We start from the raw sequence: 19,063 nt of genomic DNA on the forward strand, positions 1-19,063 counted from the left end.
GACTGTGTCCCATCAGTGCTGTAGTCACTGATTTCTTTGTGCGGCTGAGTAAGGGGTCGTTCGGGATTGGGGAAGCGGGTCATCAGGTGGTAGGGGGGCCCAAGGCAATTTTTCGCACCGGATCCCCGTGGTTTCTAGCTACGCCCCCGATTTTCACAGTACAATACTTTTAATAAATGTACATGAGTAATATAGAATAGAAATCATAATAATGACCTAGGGTGATCCTACAGGAGAGCGCTGCGGACTTGAGGGACTCTACCTGAGGGGACTTTAGGAACTGTATAGAACCCCGTTCTGTACCGGGACACAACATATATACAATCAATGCCGTAAATGTTGGCACCCCTGAAATGTTTCAAGAAAATTAAGTATTTCTCACAAAAGGATTGCAGTAACACTTTTTACTATACACATGTTTATTACTTTGTGTGTATTGGAACTAAACCAAAAAAGGGAGGAAAAAAAGCAAATTGGACATAATGTCACACCAAACTCCAAAAATGGGCTGGACAAAATTACTGGCACCCTTAACTTAATATTTGGTTGCACACCCTTTGGAAAAAATAACTGAAATCAGTCACTTCCTATAACCATCAATAAGCTTCTTACACCTCTCAGCTGGAATGTTGGACCACTCTTCCTTTGCAAACTGCTCCAGGTCTCTCTTATTGGAAGGCGCCTTTTCCCAACAGCAATTTTAAGATCTCTCCACAGGTGTTCAATGGGATTTAGATCTGGACTCATTGCTGCCACTTCAGAACTCTCCAGCGCTTTGTTGCGATCCATTTCTGGGGGCTTTTTGACGTATGTTTGGGGTCATTGTCCTGCTGGAAGACCCAAGATCTCTAACGCAAACCCATCTTTCTGACACTGGGCTGTACAGTGCGACCCAAAATCCGTTGGTAATCCTCAGATTTCATGATGCCTTGCACACATTCAAGGCACCCAGTGCCAGAGGCAGCAAAACAGCCCCAAAACATCATTGACCCTCCACCATATTTCACTGTAGGTACTGTGTGCTTTTCTTTGTAGGCCTCATTCCGTTTTCAGTAAACAGTAGGATGATGTGGTTTACCAAAAAGCTCTATCTTGGTCTCATTTGTCCACAAGATGTTTTCCCAGAAGGATTTTGGCTTACTCTAGTTCATTTTGGTAAAATGTAGTCTTTCTTTTTTATGTCTCTGTGTCAGCAGTGGGGTCCTCCTGGGTCTCTTGCCATAGCGTTTCATTTCATTTAAATGTCGCGCTGACACTGACGCTCCCTGAGCCTGCAGGACAGCTTGAATATCTTTGGAACTTGTTTGAGGATGCTTATCCACCATCCAGACTATCCTGCATGGACACCTTTCATCAATTTTCTCTTCCGTCCATGCCCAAGGAGATTAGCTACAGTGCCAGGGGTTGCAAACTTCTTGATAATGTTGCGCACTGTGGACAAAGGCAAATCTAGATCTCTGGAGATGAACTTGTAACCTTGAGATTGTTATTTTTCCACAATTTTGGTTCTCAAGTCCTCACATAGTTCTCTTCTCTTTCTGTTGTTCATGCTTAGTGCGGCACACACAGACAAACAATGCAAAGACTAAGTGAACTTCTCTCCTTTCTTTCTGCTTTCAGGTGTGATTTTTATATTGCCCACACCTGTTACTTGCCCTAGGTGAGTTTAAAAGGAGCATCACATGCTTGAAACAATCTTATTTATCCACAATTGTGAAAGGGTGCCAATAATTTTGTCCAGCCCATTTTTGGAGTTTGGTGACATTGGGGGACATTTACTAATCTAGTCTATTCTGGGTATGCTTATAGACCAGCGTATGTGGTAGTCTCCTGTCTATTGTGCTCCTAATTTATCAAACGTCTCACAGCCCTTGATAAAATCTGTGCTCAGACTTCAGGGTCTACAGCTTAAACTGCATTTAGACCTGCTCCAACATAGTCTGACATTTCAGTGTATTTTGGGCAGATGCGACTCGCACAAAAGTTGCACTTGATAAATTCAGCACCAATGCATTTTCCAATGCATTTCCGTCTAAAGTAGACTTGCATGCATCATGTTCTAAAAATCCTCTACAGCAAAAGTCGCAGAAAAGTCGCACATATTTAGACTGAGACTTTCTGTGAGACAAATTTAGACAGGAAAAAACAGTCTAAATCCTTTGATAAATCTCCCCCATTATGTCATATTTGCTTTCTTTCCTCCCTTTTTTGGTTTAGCTCCAATACACACAAAGGGAATAAACATGTGGATAGCAAAACATGTGCTACTGCAATCCTTTTCTGTGAGAAATACTTCATTTTCTTGAAAAATTTCAGGGGTGCCAACATTTATGGCCATGACTGTATATATATTAGTCATCAATGATTAACTCCTTAAGGACCCAGCCAATGTTCACTGTAGGACGCGGCTATTTTTTGCACATCTGACCACTGTCACTTTTTGACAACTCTGGGATGCTTTTACTTTTCATTCTGATTCCGAGACGGTTTTTTCATAACATATTCTACTTTATGTTAGTGGTAAAATTTTGTCGATACTTGCATCATTTCATGGTGAAAAATTCCAAAATGTTATGAAAAAATGGAAAATTTTGCTTTTTTTTTTTTTTTTACTTTAAAGCTCTCTGCTTACAAGGAAAATGGATATTCCAAATAAATTATATATTGATTCACATATACAATATGCCTACTTTATGTTTGCATCATAAAATTGACATGTTTTTACTTTTGGAAGACATCAGAGGGCTTCAAAGTATAGCAGCAATTTTCCAATTTTTCCAAAATTGAAATTTTTCAGGGACCAGTTCAGTTTTGAAGTGGATTTGAAAGGCCTTCTTATTGGAAATACCCCATACATGACCCCATTATAATAACTGCACCCCTCAAAAGTATTCAAAATGACATTCAAAGGTTTGTTAACCCTTTAGATGTTTCACAGGAATAGCAGCAAATTGAAGGAGGAAATTCAAAATCTTAAATTTTTTTACACTGGCATGTTCTTGTAGACCCAGTTTTTGAATGGGGTAAAAGAAGAGAAATCTTCCTAAAATGTGTAACCCAATTTCTCTCGAGTAAGGAAATACCTCATATGTGTATGTCAAGTGTTCGTCGGGTGCACTAAAGGGCTCAGAAGCAAAGGAACGACAGTGGGATTTTGGAGAGTGAGTTTTTTTGGAAATGGTTTTTGAGGGGCATGTCACATTTAAGAAGCCCCTATGGTGCCAGAACACTAAAATGCTATTTTCCCCCAAAATTTTAAATTTTTACAAGGGGTAATAGGAGAAAATGATCCCCAAAAATGTGTAACCCCATTTCTTCTGATTATGGAAATACCCAATGCGTGGATGTCAAGTGCTCTGCTGGCGCACTACACTGCTCAGAAGAGGAGGAGCGCCATTGAGCTTTTGGAAAGAGAATTTGTTTGGAATGGAAGTCAGGGGCCATGTGCGTTTACAAAGCACCCCCGTGGTGCCCGAACAGTGGACCCCCCCCACATGTGACCCCATTTTGCAAACTACACCCCTCACAGAATTTAATAAGGGGTGCAGTGAGTATTTACACCCCCCTGGTGTTTGACAGATCTTTGGAACAGTTGGCTGTGCAAATGGAAAAAATTAAATTTTTCATTTTCACAGACCACTGTTCCAAAAATCTGTCAGACACCTGTGGGGCGTAAATGCTCACTGTACCCCTTATTACATTACGTGAGGCGTGTAGTTTCCAAAATGGGGTCACATGTGGGGGGGGGGGTCCATTGTTCTGGCACTATGGGGCTTTGTAAACACACGTGGCCTTCAAATCTGGACAAATTTTCTCTTCAAAAACCCAATGGAGCTCACTCTCTTCTGAGCATTATAGTGCGCCAGCAGAGCACTTTACATCCACATATGGGGTATGTTCTTACTCAGGAGAAATAGGGCTACAAATTTTGGGGGGCTTTTTTCCTGTTTTTCCCTTGTGAAAATGAAAAATGTAGGGTAACACCAGCATTTTAGTGAAAAACATTTTTTTTTTCATTTTCCCATCCAACTTTAATGAAAATTCGTCAAACACCTGTGGGGTGTTAAGGCTCAATATACTCCTTGTTACGTTCCGTGAGGGGTGTAGTTTCCAAAATGGGGTCACATGTGGGTATTTATTTTTTTGCGTTTATGTCAGAACCGCTGTAAAATCCGCCACCCATATGCAAATCACCAATTTAGGCTTCAAATATACATAGTGCGCACTCACTCCTGAGCCTTGTTGTGCGCACACAGAACATTTTACGCCCACATATGGTGTATTTACGTACTCAGGAGAAATTGCGTTACAAATTTTGGGGGTCTTTAAAAGTAAAAAGTATAGGGCAACACCAGCATGTTAGTGTAATTTAAAAAAAAATGTTTTACACTAACAGGCTGGTGTAGCCCCCATCTTTTCCTTTTCATAAGGGGTAAAAGGAGAACAAACCCCCCAAAATTTGTAGTGCAATTTCTCCCGAGTACGGAAACACCCCATATGTGGCCCTACACTGTTTCCTTGAAATACGACAGGGCTCCGAAGTGAGAGAGCGTCATGTGCAAATTAGGGATTGCATAGGGGTGGACATAGGGGTATTCCACGCCAGTGATTCCCAAACAGGGTGCCTTCAGCTGTTGCTAAACTACCAGCATGCCTGGACAGTCAGTGGCTGTCCGGAAATGCTGGGAGTTGTTGTTTTGCAACAACTGGAGGCTCCGTTTTGGAAACACTGCCGTACAATATGTTTTTCTTTTTTTATTGGGGGGGGGGGGGGAAGGCGTGTAAGGGGTGTATATGTAGTGTTTTACCCTTTATTTTGTGGTAGTGTAGTGTAGTGTTTTTAGGGTACATTCACACAGGCGAAGATTTTCAGTGAGTTTCCTGCTTTAAGTTTGAGCTGAGGCAAATTTTTCACCGCAGCTCAAACTTAAAGCAGGAAAATAACTGTAAACCGCCAGTGTGAATGTACCCTGTACATTAACATGGGGGGCAAGCCTCCAGCTTTTTCAAAACTACAACTCCCAGAATGTCCTGACAGACCATGCATGCTGGGAGTTGTACTTTTGCAACAGCTGGAGGTACGCAACTACAACTCCCAGCATGCTGAGACAGTGGTTTGCTGTTTGGGCATGCTGAAATTTGAAGTTTTGCAACATCAGGAGGGCTACAGTTTAGAGACCACTGCACACAGTGATCTCCAAACTGTGACCCTCCAGCTGTTGCAAAACTGCAAATCCCAGCATGCCCACACAGCAAACAGCTGTCTGGGCATGCTGGGAGTTGTAGTTTTGCAACATCTGGAGGACTACAGTTTAGAGACCACTGTACAGTGGTCTCAAATTGTAGCCCTCCAGATGTTGCTAGGCAACTCACCAGCTTCCATAGGATTCAGGGAGCCGCATTGCCGTCCTCTTCTGCTGCCGATCACCGCCGCCGTTCGCTACCGCCGCTGATGGGTAAGTGGACAACCCCGATCCCCCTTATATTCTGGGTCACCGGTTCACAATAGACCCATATGACCCGTAATTGTCGCAAATCGCCGGTGTGAATTCACTGGTGATTGCCGACATGGGGTGGGGGGGGGGGTGGGGGGGGTGGTGCAGCTGATGACCCCCCTGGTCGATATCAGCCGTCACCCCAGTCTCCAGTCCCTGCACGCGGCAGGGACCAAAATTCCCACGGGCGTACATTTACGTCCTAGGTCCTTAAGTACCAGGGTGTTAGGACGTAAGAGTATGCCCCTGGTCCTTAATTGGTTAAGGACCTTGTCAGGATTTGATGCTGCCCGAGATTCAGGCTTCATAAATCTGCTGTCAGATTCCCTTCTAACTTGTCATCAGGATTTCAGTCAGGGGAATGTTGTCTTTGCTTTTAGGCTCTTTACACTATTTTTAGGCCTACTTTAGATATAGACAGGCTGTCTGCGAGCAAGCAAACAGATGATTCTTTAGCCCCTGATCTGCACACATTAAATATCTGCAGAGAGCGCATGTGTGCAATGCAGTCTTCACCTCCGGGAATCCTGTCATAAGACAGGCCTCAGCAAGGCAACAGTATCTGTGAGAAGATTCCACCTCCACCCAGGAATGTGAGGCCGTATCTTTCATTGAGTTCCCACACTTAACCCTTGAAGGTGAAATCAAAAAATACACAACGCATCATCTATAGAACTCAAAATTTTTATTGTTTACCGGAACACTGTGCTGTATTTTACAAGGATGCTGCAGAAAGCAATAAGGCACATCGGAGCAAGTCAAGGATGTAAGAACGACCAAGAACTCACTCCTGACATAAAAAAAAAAAAAAAAAAAAACAGCAAAAGAAACTACACAATATATCCTCATTTGCAATGGCACTCAATCTACCCACAGCCGCCCACGCCATACACACATCTACCAACATTCATCCTGGGAATTTATTGCCCGCACCCACCTGAGCATTTTATAGTATTTACTTAAAATATTATCAAGAAGATAGGAGGCACATGGATCCTGGAAACAACTTCCAGGGCATTAAAAAGCATTAATATGCAGTGCTGGGCAAGATAAGTGACAACCAATTTGGCCTCCGTTACATTTCACATGGTTGTCAACCAACTTTACTAGTCAATGTAAGTCTAGATTTGCCAGGATATGACCAGGGCTCAAGTCCTGCAGGGACGCGTGGGAACTAAGTTCCTGCCCTTTTTCCACAGCAGGAACACCGTTCCCATTAGCAGGATCAGCCCTTGAGTGGAAATCTTGGGCTAGTTCCCACACTTTTTTTCCCCAGGACTTGACCCCTGGATATAACCCATGTTTATTTGGCTTTCCCTAGAACCATATGTAACTAAAAAAAGCAGCTAACTGACCAGAGTTTAAGAGGTCAACTCAAGGACTTATATTAACCTGATTTTTTTTATTATTTATTTCAGCAGGACACTGTCTTAACATCAGATCTATCATCTATCCCGATATGTCTAAGAAGCAATTGTAGAGCATCTTTTCTTAGAATACTGCATTGTGACATTCCTCCCCTATTCCTCTAGGAAATGTATGAATAAGTTGACAACTGGGCATCACCATTCTCCTCGTCTATAGGGTGAGTCTGTACACTCGATCAACACTGATTGGACAGTGTCAGTGTATAGGGACCCACCTAACAGTAGGAAAGTTGTTAATCAATTCATACTTTTCCAGGGGGGGGTAACAAGGATAATTTTTTTATTTTTTTTAATGGGGAATACATATATTTACTAAATCAGACATGTCAGGAAAGCTGGTCTTGTCTAGCCCTGAGGCACAGATAGTTACATAAAGAAAACTATAGATCAGCAAGCATTGAGTTGGAGTTTGTGAGTTCCACATTAGCTAAAGGAGTTACTGCTCAATAGTACGTGTTCACATACCTATATTAAATATACAAACCCGAACACACCCAAAAGGTCATGTCTATCTTTTACATACATTCATTTTCATTTGTTTAATTTTTTAATTTTTTTTTATACAAAATAAAAGCATACTAATGCACTTAACTACCTATTGTTTTACTTTTATTTACCCCCTATCTAGATACATTCACTGCCCCCACAAACACTGCTTTGTTGTACTTAGAGTGCCAATATGTACGCGTGGTAGGGGAAGTACTCAGTGATTCAGTGCTATCTCAGTGATCTTCTGAGGAGAAGGAAGTAGGCACTAGTGTTGGCGGAGAACACCTCATGGGCTAAGGAAGTCTTCCTTCCGGTATCCCTTCTGTGAAAGAAGAACAAGACGTTGAGCGATGGCACATTTGGCATTGGCTCGGTTTAGTACCGTAGTTATTGCTGCGATACGACCTGAATGACAAGTAAATAATAAGATTGCTTACTGCCTTAAAGTCCCGATGCAGCTTGCTGTACTGCCACATATTTGTTAGAAGACTGGAAGCAGCCCGGGAAGACTTCTCACTGTCTGGGCTGGAGAGAAGGGAGAAGTCAATCTGAGATCTACTACAAAAGCGTAAAAAAAGTGTAAAACCAAAAAAAATGAATTTCACATAATCCAGACTGTGAATTACTAGGTGTACAACCTTTTAGTTGTCTGAGCATAAAATACGACCTGAGATTTTGGGGCCCTGATGTGTTTTTTTTATGCCTGAAAATTCAAGGAAAGTCCAGCTCACCTGCTAACTCTCGTGTACGGATCCCCACTCAGACCCTCCGTGAGCAAAACATAAGAAAAAACAAGATGATCCAGCACTTGAAGAAACTGCAGCTATATTGTTGGATCCTCTTTAAAAACAGCATGGAACAACTTCAACACTTCACAAAGACTGACACATCTTGACGCGTTTCGAGCGCATGCTCAAAAGCTGTTCCATGCTGTTTTTAAAAAGAGGATCCAACAATAAAGCTGCAGTTTCTTAAAGTGCTGGATCATTTCGTTTTTTCTTATTGTTTTTTATGCCTCCATTTTCATTCCGATTCTGTATAAGCCCAGTAGGTAAAAAAAACAAAAACAAAAAAACAACTATAACACATTTAGAACCCGTATTGTAAAACACCATGGAGACTTCATGTGCTTCTGTACAGGCTTGATGAGGTCTTGGTGTATCTTCTGTTTAGGCTCGATGAGGCCTTGTTGTATTTTCAATGAGGCCTTTTGTGTATCTTCTGTACAGGCTCCATGAGGCCTTGTTGTATTTTCGATGAGGCTTTGGTGTATCTTCTGTTTAGGCTCGATGAGGCCTTGTTGTATTTTCAATGAGGCCTTTTGTGTATCTTCTGTACAGGCTCGATGAGGCCTTGTTGTATTTTTGATGAGGCCTTGGTGTATCTTCTGTACAGGCTCGATGAGGCCTTGTTGTATTTTCGATGAGGCCTTGTTGTATTTTCGATGAGGCCTTGGTGTATCTTCTGTACAGGCTCGATGAGGCCTTGTTGTATTGTCGATGAGGCTTTGGTGTATCTTCTGTACAGGCTCGATGAGGCCTTGTTGTATTTTTGATGAGGCCTTGGTGTATCTTCTGTACAGGCTCGATGAGGCCTTGTTGTATTTTCGATGAGGCCTTGGTGTATCTTCTGTACAGGCTCGATGAAGCCTTGGTGTCAGCCAGAATGAGAAGTCTAATTTGTGGTGCAAGGAACACTGTCCTTATGATCCTTCTAGTTATTCATATCCATTTTACATAACACTACATAATAAAACCTCTGTCTACCCACTAGAACTATAAAAAAAACAAAATAAAAACGTGCTATAAAAATCTGTTGGCTCCAACATACCCATCTCGCTTCTTCTTTATGTACATCAATTTGTTCAGCCCATTGAAGTATACAATATCTCGGGCCGCCAGGGGTCCAGCTACAGTAAGGTTATTGAGCACAGCGATTATGTTCACTATGACCTCAGCAGGAGGGCTCTTGTCTGTGCTCTCACCAGGAAGCTTCTCGAGAAGGTGGCTCACAAGTTTGGTGGCTAAGGCATCAAGAAAGGAAAAAGATCATAGTTAGACACAAACAAATACCCTTAGGGTCCGATGACAAGCTCTATTACATACATGTAAATGGGGTTTCTGCAACATAAGTGTTGCATGGAAAAGCCAAGGACTATGGAAATTGGGCTAATCTTTATGTAGATCTAGTGCAACACCCAAGGTGGATTATTGGTTGAAGAGGCTAACATTGCCCTTTGTAATGAATGAGCAAAAGTTGATGATTTTTTTTTTTTTTTTTTTTACATGAGTCAAAAAAAAAAAACAATCACTTCTTCATCACTCAGCTTCACATGTAAAAGGGGATGTGCGCCACCGAATGATGGCAGCAAAGGGTCACAGGGGCAGTCTAGCAATCGTTTCTGATGCCCAAACTCGCACGATGCTCCAACTGAGTGCATTCTCTGTAAACAAGCTCTAATCTATAAGCACTGGGCCATCTAATAGGGCTCTTAGCCTCAGACATTTGCCACAGATCTTGAGTAAAATATGCATTAGATTTGCAATATGCAAATCGGACACGTGTGAACATAACCCTAGGGAAAATACTATAGCTAAAACAAGGGAAAGCCTAGGGAGTGTCATATATTGAATACTCACACATCTCATCCTTGTTTTTAGCGTGTCTAGACAGGTTGCGGATAAGGCCTGTCAGGGAACGTAGTTGGCTGTGATCTGCAGTCCTCAAGCGATCCAAAACCGGGTTTAAAATGCGTTCCTGTTCCAATGCCACCTGGCTCAGAACAGCCGCCCACTGTAAAAAGACAAAATGCACTTTTAACCAAGAATGCACTGAACACCGCTTCCAAGGAGAACAATTGGTACAGGGTTCTTCTCTTGTGTTTGTACCCTTTTAAGGTGGATAAATACATAAGAATGCCATCTACTGACTGCTTCCCTGACTCTACACCCCCCCCCCCCCCCACTCCAGGCACAGTCTAGACTGCAAGTTATCTAGGACTCATGTACATCCAGAGATTGTACGTGACGGCATTATGTGTCGATTTACAATGTATAGCTGGTTTTCATATACAGGTCTTATGGAAATGTCCCTGTATACCTCTGTTTGGCAGCATACAGAGGTTCATTGAGGTTCCATACACTTTAGGTGATGAGCCCCTAAAGGTGTGTGGACTGCTTTAGAGTTAGAACTGATTCAAGTTGCCCAAACCTGCTAAACGGCACCACAAAAACAATCAGATCCAGGATTCAGGAGACCCAAAAGGTCTCCAGTTAATAGGTTGGTTTTTGGGACCTGGAATCATGAAAGTGACAGGATGCAATTTGGGAAACTATTGAAATTGAACAATGAAGAGAAAACAACAGGGGTCTCTTTTCTATGCATTACATCATATGGTCAGATAAACATTTTTGTTTAAAAGGCTTTGCCCAGAAATAGAGAAGTATGGTTGCTTTGATGGAGGAGAGGTGGAAAACCCAGATAACTCATGAACAAGTGTGGCACGGTTTTTTAGAAGAAAGTAGCCATGTTTCCACCTCAATAGTAATATGAGCTACATACCCTGCGGTCTCCAGCAGTGATGTTCTGTAGGGCCCCCGCGGCTGCTTCTGTGGTGTGCCGGTTCAGTTCACACTGCTGCAGTAGCCGGTTGTACAGGTTGACTATCTGTGGGTGCCACAGTATCTCCATTCCCTTTGGATCCCTAGAGATCTCTGCAAAGGTTGCAAGGTCTGTACCCTGCTGCTGTTTGAGGAGAAATAAAGTATACCTTATGGCTATGCAACAATCGTATACAAATTCTAAACAGTCACAATCTTAGCAGTCTTCTTATAGTGCCACTATATAAAGGAAATAAAGTAATAGTTACAATCACAGTTTCAATCTAGTGAACTTTACCAATTTACCTCTTTAAGTTTGCGACTCTGAGGGGTAAAACAGCCCACAGCGTCTCCAGCTGTAATCCGTCCCCGCTGGCTTCCTTCTAGCCTTTGCAGATAAGATGGTGGCATTTCATCATAAAGTCGGTAGGACAGGTTCCTCAGTACACACACTGCATTTTCCACACTCTAGAACACAGATGAAAATATCATAACGCCTCTCCAAAGGTTGTATATACTGCCAATGCCAATCTTTTATCTTGGGTCCAAGTGGTCCATGTAGAGAGTTCCCCCAAAGGGGTACTCCAGTGGAAAACTATTTTTTTCAAATGAGCTGGTCCCAGAAAGTTAAACAGATTTGTAAATTATTTCTTTTCTTTTTTTTTATCTAAAATTCAAATTCTTCCAGTACGTATCAGCTGCTGTATACTACAAATTAAGTTGAGTTGTTCTTTTCTGTCTGACCACGGTGCTCTCTGCTGACACCTCTGTCCATGTCAGGAACAGGAGATGTTTGATATGGGGATTTGCTCCTACTCTGGACAGTTCCTGACATAAACAGAGGTGTCAGCAGAGACTACTAAACAATTTACAAATCTGTTTAACTTTCTGGAGCCTATTTAAAAAAAAAAAAATTGTTTTCCACCGGAGTACCCCTTTAAGGTGTGAAAGGAATGATACTCCTGGACACTCTTTCAGACACAACCTTACAGACTACCTCACAGTGGACGCTTCTCACCTTGTCTTCACATTTTCCAGTCTGTAATGCCTGATTTGTGTAGCCAACCAAGGCTTCCAGCAGACCATTGGAGTCACGCATTTTCTGACGTGTGTCCTCACTAGCGGAACTCAGGTTCCTACATGGGAAAAACAGATGACACTGACAAATCAATATATTATATATATACAATATGCTAAGCTTGCACCGTACCCAACCTCCCATCATCCTTTTATCTGCAACTAAGAAAAAAAATGTAAGGGCTCTGTTCACCTCTGTTTATAATGAGCAACACATTGTAGTGCCACAGCCATTCCACACCAGATCCAATAGAAGTTTAAAGGGGTATTCCAGGAAAAAACTTTTTTTTATATATCAACTGGCTCCAGAAAGTTAAACAGATTTGTAAATTACTTCTATTAAAAAATCTTAATCCTTTCAGTACTTATGACCTTCTGAAGTTAAGGTTGTTCTTTTCTGTCTCAGTCCTCTCTGATGACACCTGTCTCGGGAAACGCCCAGTTTAGAAGCAAATCCCCATAGAAAACCTTCTAAACTGGGCGTTTCCCGAGACAGGTGTCATCAGAGAGGACTGAGACAGAAAAGAACAACCTTAACTTCAGAAGGTCATAAGTACTGAAAGGATTAAGATTTTTTAATAGAAGTAAGTTACGAATCTGTTTAACTTTCTGGAGCCAGTTGAGAGAGAGATATATATTATATATATAAGTTTTTTCCTGGAATACCCCTTTAATGGACTTAATGTGCGCTGCAATAAACCTTCCTAACTGCTGCCATTATTAGATAGCTGTTAGCTGATAGCTAAGATATCTCTTTGTTCTTTCATAACAAAAAAAATGCTTTTATTGTCTGGTTCCAAGTGTCAAAGAGGAGTTCCCAAGCCCCTCAAGTGCTGGGAACTGGAGGCCAACCCCCTGTCCCTACTTGACAGATAGTCAGCTGGAAGCTGAGACCTGGTTTAAAATCCTGCACCTATTCACAATTTGTATTTGTAGCTTGGAACTAGAAACCTCCTGCATCTGTGCATCCTGTAGCTCATCCTGGCCTATAGGACGCTTGAGCTTGGAAGTAAAACATTATTTTATAACTTTACAAACAGCCATTGGCAAAGAGGCAGATATCATTAGTTTTATCTTTCTATCAGCTATCTGGCCCATGTCTGCAGCTCTGAGCATGATCTAGAGCTGACAGATTCCTTTTTAAGGGAAAAATATCACTACATTCATCACTATTTTTGAATTATATATAAAATCTTATAAAGTCTGAAAAGAAGGTTTGAAAGAGTCTAATGCAGACGTAAAAATAGCCTTCGCACAGCTTTGCATATATTTTACCTGAGGAAGCCAGTAGCATTGTAAAATATTTCAGCTTCTGATGCATTCTGTTGGATAAGAGCAGATCCTGAAGAACCAGATAGTGGAGCCAGCACACGGGCAGTTAAGGGCTCCAGAGTATCCCGTGCCAGCCTAGATTTCAAGTTATCACTTGATGACAAATTCCACAAAATTCCTGAAAAAAAAAATAATAAACTTGCATTTTGCTAGATCTACTTTCGCATGGCCTTTCCTATTTCACACAGAAGGGGCACCATACATATATTTGGAGAGTATTTAAATATCTATTAGTTATTCACATGTCTAGACCGTGTCCATTTTTTAAAATGTTTTCATATATATACACTGTTCTATGTGCCCATGCCACATAAGTTGGCTCAGTATGCCATTCAACTCGTTGGTAGTGTAAGGTAACTACTTAAAGGGGTATTCCACCCCTAGATATCTTATCCCCTATCCAAAGGATAGGGGATAAGATGTCACACCCCGCCCCCTTAATGTAGGTCTATGGGAGGGGGCGTGGTGAACACCACGCCCCCTCCCATAGACTTGCATTAAGGGGGCGGGACAGGGCATCATGAGGGGCTGTGATGTCACGATCCTCCGGCCCCTGCATCACTAGTCATCAGGCACTGAGCGAAGCTCGCTCCGTGCACCAGATGACAGGGTGCTACAGTAGAGATCGCGGGGGGGTTCACAGTGGTGGGACCCCCAAAATCAGACATCTTATCCCCTATCCTGTGGATAGGGGATAAGATGTCTAGGGGCAGAGTACCCCTTTAAAAGCAAGAAGTCTTATCACTGATGTAAATGCAATGTTTGATCCTAAATAAATGGGTCAGGCTTTGGTGTCACTACTTGGAGTTGTTACTTGAAGAAAACTAATACTAAATCATTCCCAACCAGAACCATATATTCCCTTTTTTTCCCCCGAAGCCTATATGCCATAACAGAGAATGAAAAATGCGCATTGCAAACATAGATGTCTAAAATTTTGTTAAAAGTCCATAGACGGTACCTGTTACGTTTTTCCTCAGTTCATCGTCTGGTTCTCTCAGTGTTCGTAGCAGCTCTTGCACACCATTTTCTTCCACAAGGGCGATCTTATTATCAGCGCTGTCATAGATAAGGTTCCGCATGGCTCCAGTGGCATGACGCTGTACCTCTTGGTTGGAGCTATTAAAAAGCTTCACTAGTCGTGGTATAGCTTGCAAGCTTCGAGCCTGGAAATGTATAGCGTGAAAAGTTATCGATGGAGCCAAGAAAGGATTGTATGGACGACAGCCATGGTGTTATAGACTCCCACATTCCAAGCTATGGCTCACCTGCTTTTTGGCTTCTGCATCACTGTAGCATCGGTGCTGTATGTAAGCTGCTCCAATGACCTGTAGGCTTGGGTCATCATCAGCCACCAGATATTTCACAGCAGTTGGCATGTTCATGTCATCAAACCTGAGTATCAAAACAGATTGCTTTTATTACACTACATATAGTTATGGGCCAACACCGATATTGGTCTTCAGTGGATACAACCAAACAATGTGACCCTTTGAAGTCATTATTATGTGCCAACCATCGATAGCACTCTATTGCAAACTACCCAAGGGCAGTAATGGGCCAATTAACCTATAATGCCAAATCCAAGGGCCGTGGCCCGGGGTATAAACCTCTGTTGAGCAACCCCTAAAACTTAACTTTTACTGTGTACAGTTAAAATGGTAATCCCAACAAACAATAAGGTTAAAACTGATAACCAGGTGATTTTATGGTAAATACAACATATTAGAGAGAACACTCTCCAAATAAAATTATGCAGCCCTGCAGTGGCCACTGAACACCCGATCACTCTGGTATCACTTACAATACAACACCATTGCCGCCTCAGCGGCAATAGTGTTGTATTTTAAGTAATACCAGAGTGATCAGGTGATCAGTTATCAGTTTTAACCTTATTGTTTGTTGGGATTACCATTTTAACTGTACACAGTAAAAGTTAAGTTTTAGGAGCTTCTCAATAGGGGTTTATACCCCGGGCCATGGCCCTGGGGCTTGCTTTATATATGATCATCAATAGCATCACTCTAGTGGAACAGGCAGAGCAGAAATACTAAACGCATCCCATAGAGAAAAGTTGGACTGTTTCTGAAACAAAAAAGAGCTATCTTTTTCCGACCTCCTACAAAGCCCTTTGAACCAATAATTTGCATTTGGACTGTAATACAGATTTTGTCAACGACTTACCCGCTTGTAAAAGAATGCTGACTCATCAAACTCTTGTTTCCATCAAAGACATCCATGCCCCTTATTTCTTGCACTTGGTGCATAGACTCTCCCAGGCTGCGCACGGAAGGAGCTCGAGAGGTTTGTTCCATGACATTGGTTACATAACTGGAGCCTACAACATTTTGTTGCTGCTGAACTTGCTGTGGGGTAACGGAAGCCAAAGTGCCATAAGAACCAGATGCCACGCGGGCACGGTTGGAACTTTGAAAGCGTTGTAAGGTACGCATTGCAGGTGCTCGGATTGTGCGAGTCTGTGCCACCTCTGCTCGTTCAACCCACGTGGGGCCACCATCTTGGAGAATATTTCCAGATAGAGACCTTTGTAGTGCAGGCCCGGCACTTGCAGAAGACATTTGGCGTGTATAAAAGGCTGAATTAGAAGAAGAACCCTGGTCATATCTCTCGTCACCATCTCCAATACGCAAAGACCTTAAAGACATAGTATCATATTCCCTTTTGCTTGGATACACTCGTTCATGGTAGGAAGTTGGACGATAGGTAGAGTATTGACGTTGCTGTTGTTGTTGTTGTTGTGGTGGAGGTACACTGATTCTTTGTGCTGCCCCAACATCCACAGCAGATCGGGAAGAGTAGCCTGAACGCATCCCTCCCATTGTTCCGTACCCAGTGGAAGATCTTGCAGACTACAAAAATCAAGCAAGAGATAAGTGTTTGTATACGGAAACAATAATGACTGGTACAATGTGCAAAACTGCATTTTGAGAACTGTAGTTCAGTTCATTTTAACACATAGAAAGCATAAGCTTGGTGTTACATGGGCAGACTGCACTTAGATTGACACTAGTTCAACTAGCCCAATACATGTCTTGGTTACTGTGAGGGTCAACACCCTGCAAAAAGGCTAAAAACAAGCATTTACTCATTTACTGGCTGAGCCTATTTCACAGGGCAATTTTTGGCCTGTCTGGCTGATAATCGTCCCAGGTAAAAGGCCACTTAGGGAAACACCAAGCAAAAAAAAAAGGAGAAATGGATCAGTTAATGTCATAAGAACGGAAGTTGTCCAGCACCAGGCAGATATAGGAATGCACTTTACTAATGCTTTTCAGACTGTGTGTCATATTAGTCATGGTGTGTACAAACAATGAGTAAGGACACATAGTCCGAAATTCGGCAGTGTTTTTGCTGTATCTCTTATGCATTTTCATGGATTTTGGATAGTAATAAAGCAAGTGCATTCCTGTATCTGCCTGGTGCTGGACAACTCCATTTTTATTGTGCTATATTGTTCCAAGCCAGGAAGGTTGCGGACAAGTCACTGCACAGGTGAATTAGTCAAAGGTGGAGGTGAGTGGTTATTACTCGAACATCACTTTGTTCAATCCAATCAGTTAATGGATCTAGATGGTGTCAATAGGATTTCCATCATGGTGTCTGTTTTATATGCTTATGTCAAGATCATTTTATTTTATTTTTTTTACAAGAAAGACAAACAGAGACTGTTGCATTTTTCTGTCCAATTAGAAGAAAAAACACAACCCTAAAGGATTGGATTTTTTACACAATGCAAGTCTATGGCAACAGGATGCTACAGGATAGGTTGCTTGTTGTACCTCTGAGATTAGATTCACATGACGGAATTTCTGCTATTCTGAAAAGCAGACTACAGGTTTTTCACAGTTTTGTGAAATTTATGCATTTTCAAAACACAGATTCTGCTCAAATTCAGAGTGCCATTAACTTCAATGGGGCTCTGAATGGAATTCCGCAAAATCTAAAGACATGTCTTATAATTTTGTGGAATGCGGAATTTCCACGGCAGAATGTCTGTCATGGAAATTCCGCTGTGGGAATGGGACAGTGACATCCCCATTGAAATTAATGTGCAATTGAATTTGCAGGATGTCCTTATGGAATTTTTCGGTGGACATTCCGCCGTGTAAACATGGCTTAAGGCCATACCGGAAACTCAACTGACCCCAATAAAGTCAATAAGGTTTGTTGGGGCTGTTTGAGTCTGACTTGCAATAGATCCACTGTTAATTTTTTATTGTTTTCCTTTAAAGACAGAGCAGAATAATGGAAAAGGCAATACTGGTGTGAACCCAGTCTAAAAAGGGCAAAACAAAAAGATAAATTCTGTAATATATACATACTGATGAATCTGTCAGAGAAATTAAAGGGGTATTAAAGGGCCATAGACCTCTTATCCCCTATTCAAAGGATAGGGGATGTCTGATTGCGGGGGACCCGTCCCCTCCATTCATGTTAATGGAAGGGGGAGTGTCTATCAGAGGGGACGTGGTGTGACGTAACGTCTCCAGTCCCAGAAACATAGAGGTTTTTGAGACTGGAGCAGCAGCCCAGCACAAAATGCCAGGTGCTGTACAGAGAATACCGGGAATACCCCTTTAACTTAGAAAACAGGAAGCCTTTATTTTTTTCTTGTTAGCAAATTGAAATATTGATATATGGTTTTTTAATTTATTTATGTATGTGTGTATATATATTACATTTCAGCAAGATGCAAAGCATAATGTGAAAATTTATCTATTTTGAGCTTTCAATTCCTGTAAACCCCTTTAAGGTAATGTATTTTTTTCAAGGCAGGGAGCACTTGGTAGGTATTCACATGGTGTGGTTGCACTGCGGCGCTCATTGTTACTGTGATGCTTTGTCTTTGGGGTGGTGTGACCCAAAGCCAGGGGCTTGGTCGGGCAGCAGTGGGGCTGCCTGGCCACCGGGTCTCTCCCCATGTAGGCATGGTGTTGTGATGGCAGTGGCCGCCGGGCGCTATGCCAATGTTGGGTTAGGGAGCCACTCTAAATAGGTAGCCTTGAAGTGGCGAGTGGGCTTGTGCTTTTTGACCAAATTGTATATTAACAACCTGTTAGTGTTAGTATTTTGATCAACTTGCTTCTCAGCATAAATTCAAATTGTGGATGTGTGGCTGTGTTTTTTTTTCTCTATTTTTGTTTTACATTTTTTCAAATTCCCTTAGAATTATACTATGCTTTTCAATTCTATGAAAGCATTCTTGGAGAGTATAATGCTACCGAAAAAAATGGCATTTTATTCTAAAGTGGTAACACGAGTTCTGACATGACTGGGGACATTGCAATAAAGATAGTATTTGCACTGGATTATAACTATATTACAGGATACTTGTGTTGTATTTACAGTGTTCAGTAATATCACTCCACCCCACCGGCTTCCTTTAACAGCTACTTACAGATATCCTTTGATCATTGCCGAGGACCTGGGAGCGGGAGCTGTAGGTATTTGGCACAGTACCGTACTGGGATCGAGAGGAGGAGGAGTAACTCTCTGTGAAGATAAAGAAAAGAAATTAACTTATCAAACCATCAAAGACCTACAGCTTATGATTAGGGAATAGAAACAGCACCACTGTTGCCCATGGGTTGTGTCTGGTATTGCATCTCACCCCATTTAATTA

The 19,063-nt window shown here is 42.0% G+C and overlaps 1 protein-coding gene across 7 annotated transcripts in view; it reads right to left on the minus strand.

Annotated features, from left to right (window-relative positions):
• Positions 1–6,173: 6,173 nt before the first annotated feature.
• Positions 6,174–19,063, minus strand: part of PKP3 (plakophilin 3) — a 161,563-nt gene continuing 148,673 nt past the window's right edge. For all 7 annotated transcript variants that reach the window (XM_056526885.1, XM_056526883.1, XM_056526884.1 and 4 more), the window contains 12 exons: positions 18,839–18,933; positions 15,604–16,289; positions 14,688–14,814; positions 14,381–14,585; positions 13,363–13,537; positions 12,029–12,146; positions 11,317–11,478; positions 10,973–11,155; positions 10,051–10,204; positions 9,242–9,434; positions 7,849–7,936; positions 6,174–7,733 (listed from right to left, as the gene is read on the minus strand). In XM_056526885.1, the coding sequence (XP_056382860.1) occupies positions 7,698–7,733; positions 7,849–7,936; positions 9,242–9,434; positions 10,051–10,204; positions 10,973–11,155; positions 11,317–11,478; positions 12,029–12,146; positions 13,363–13,537; positions 14,381–14,585; positions 14,688–14,814; positions 15,604–16,259 (2,097 nt within the window). In that variant the 5' untranslated portion in view covers positions 16,260–16,289; positions 18,839–18,933 and the 3' untranslated portion in view covers positions 6,174–7,697. The remainder of the gene's footprint in view (positions 7,734–7,848; positions 7,937–9,241; positions 9,435–10,050; positions 10,205–10,972; positions 11,156–11,316; positions 11,479–12,028; positions 12,147–13,362; positions 13,538–14,380; positions 14,586–14,687; positions 14,815–15,603; positions 16,290–18,838; positions 18,934–19,063) is intronic.

Source organism: Hyla sarda, chromosome 6 (genome assembly GCF_029499605.1).
Source record: "Hyla sarda isolate aHylSar1 chromosome 6, aHylSar1.hap1, whole genome shotgun sequence".
NCBI lineage: Eukaryota > Metazoa > Chordata > Amphibia > Anura > Hylidae > Hyla > Hyla sarda.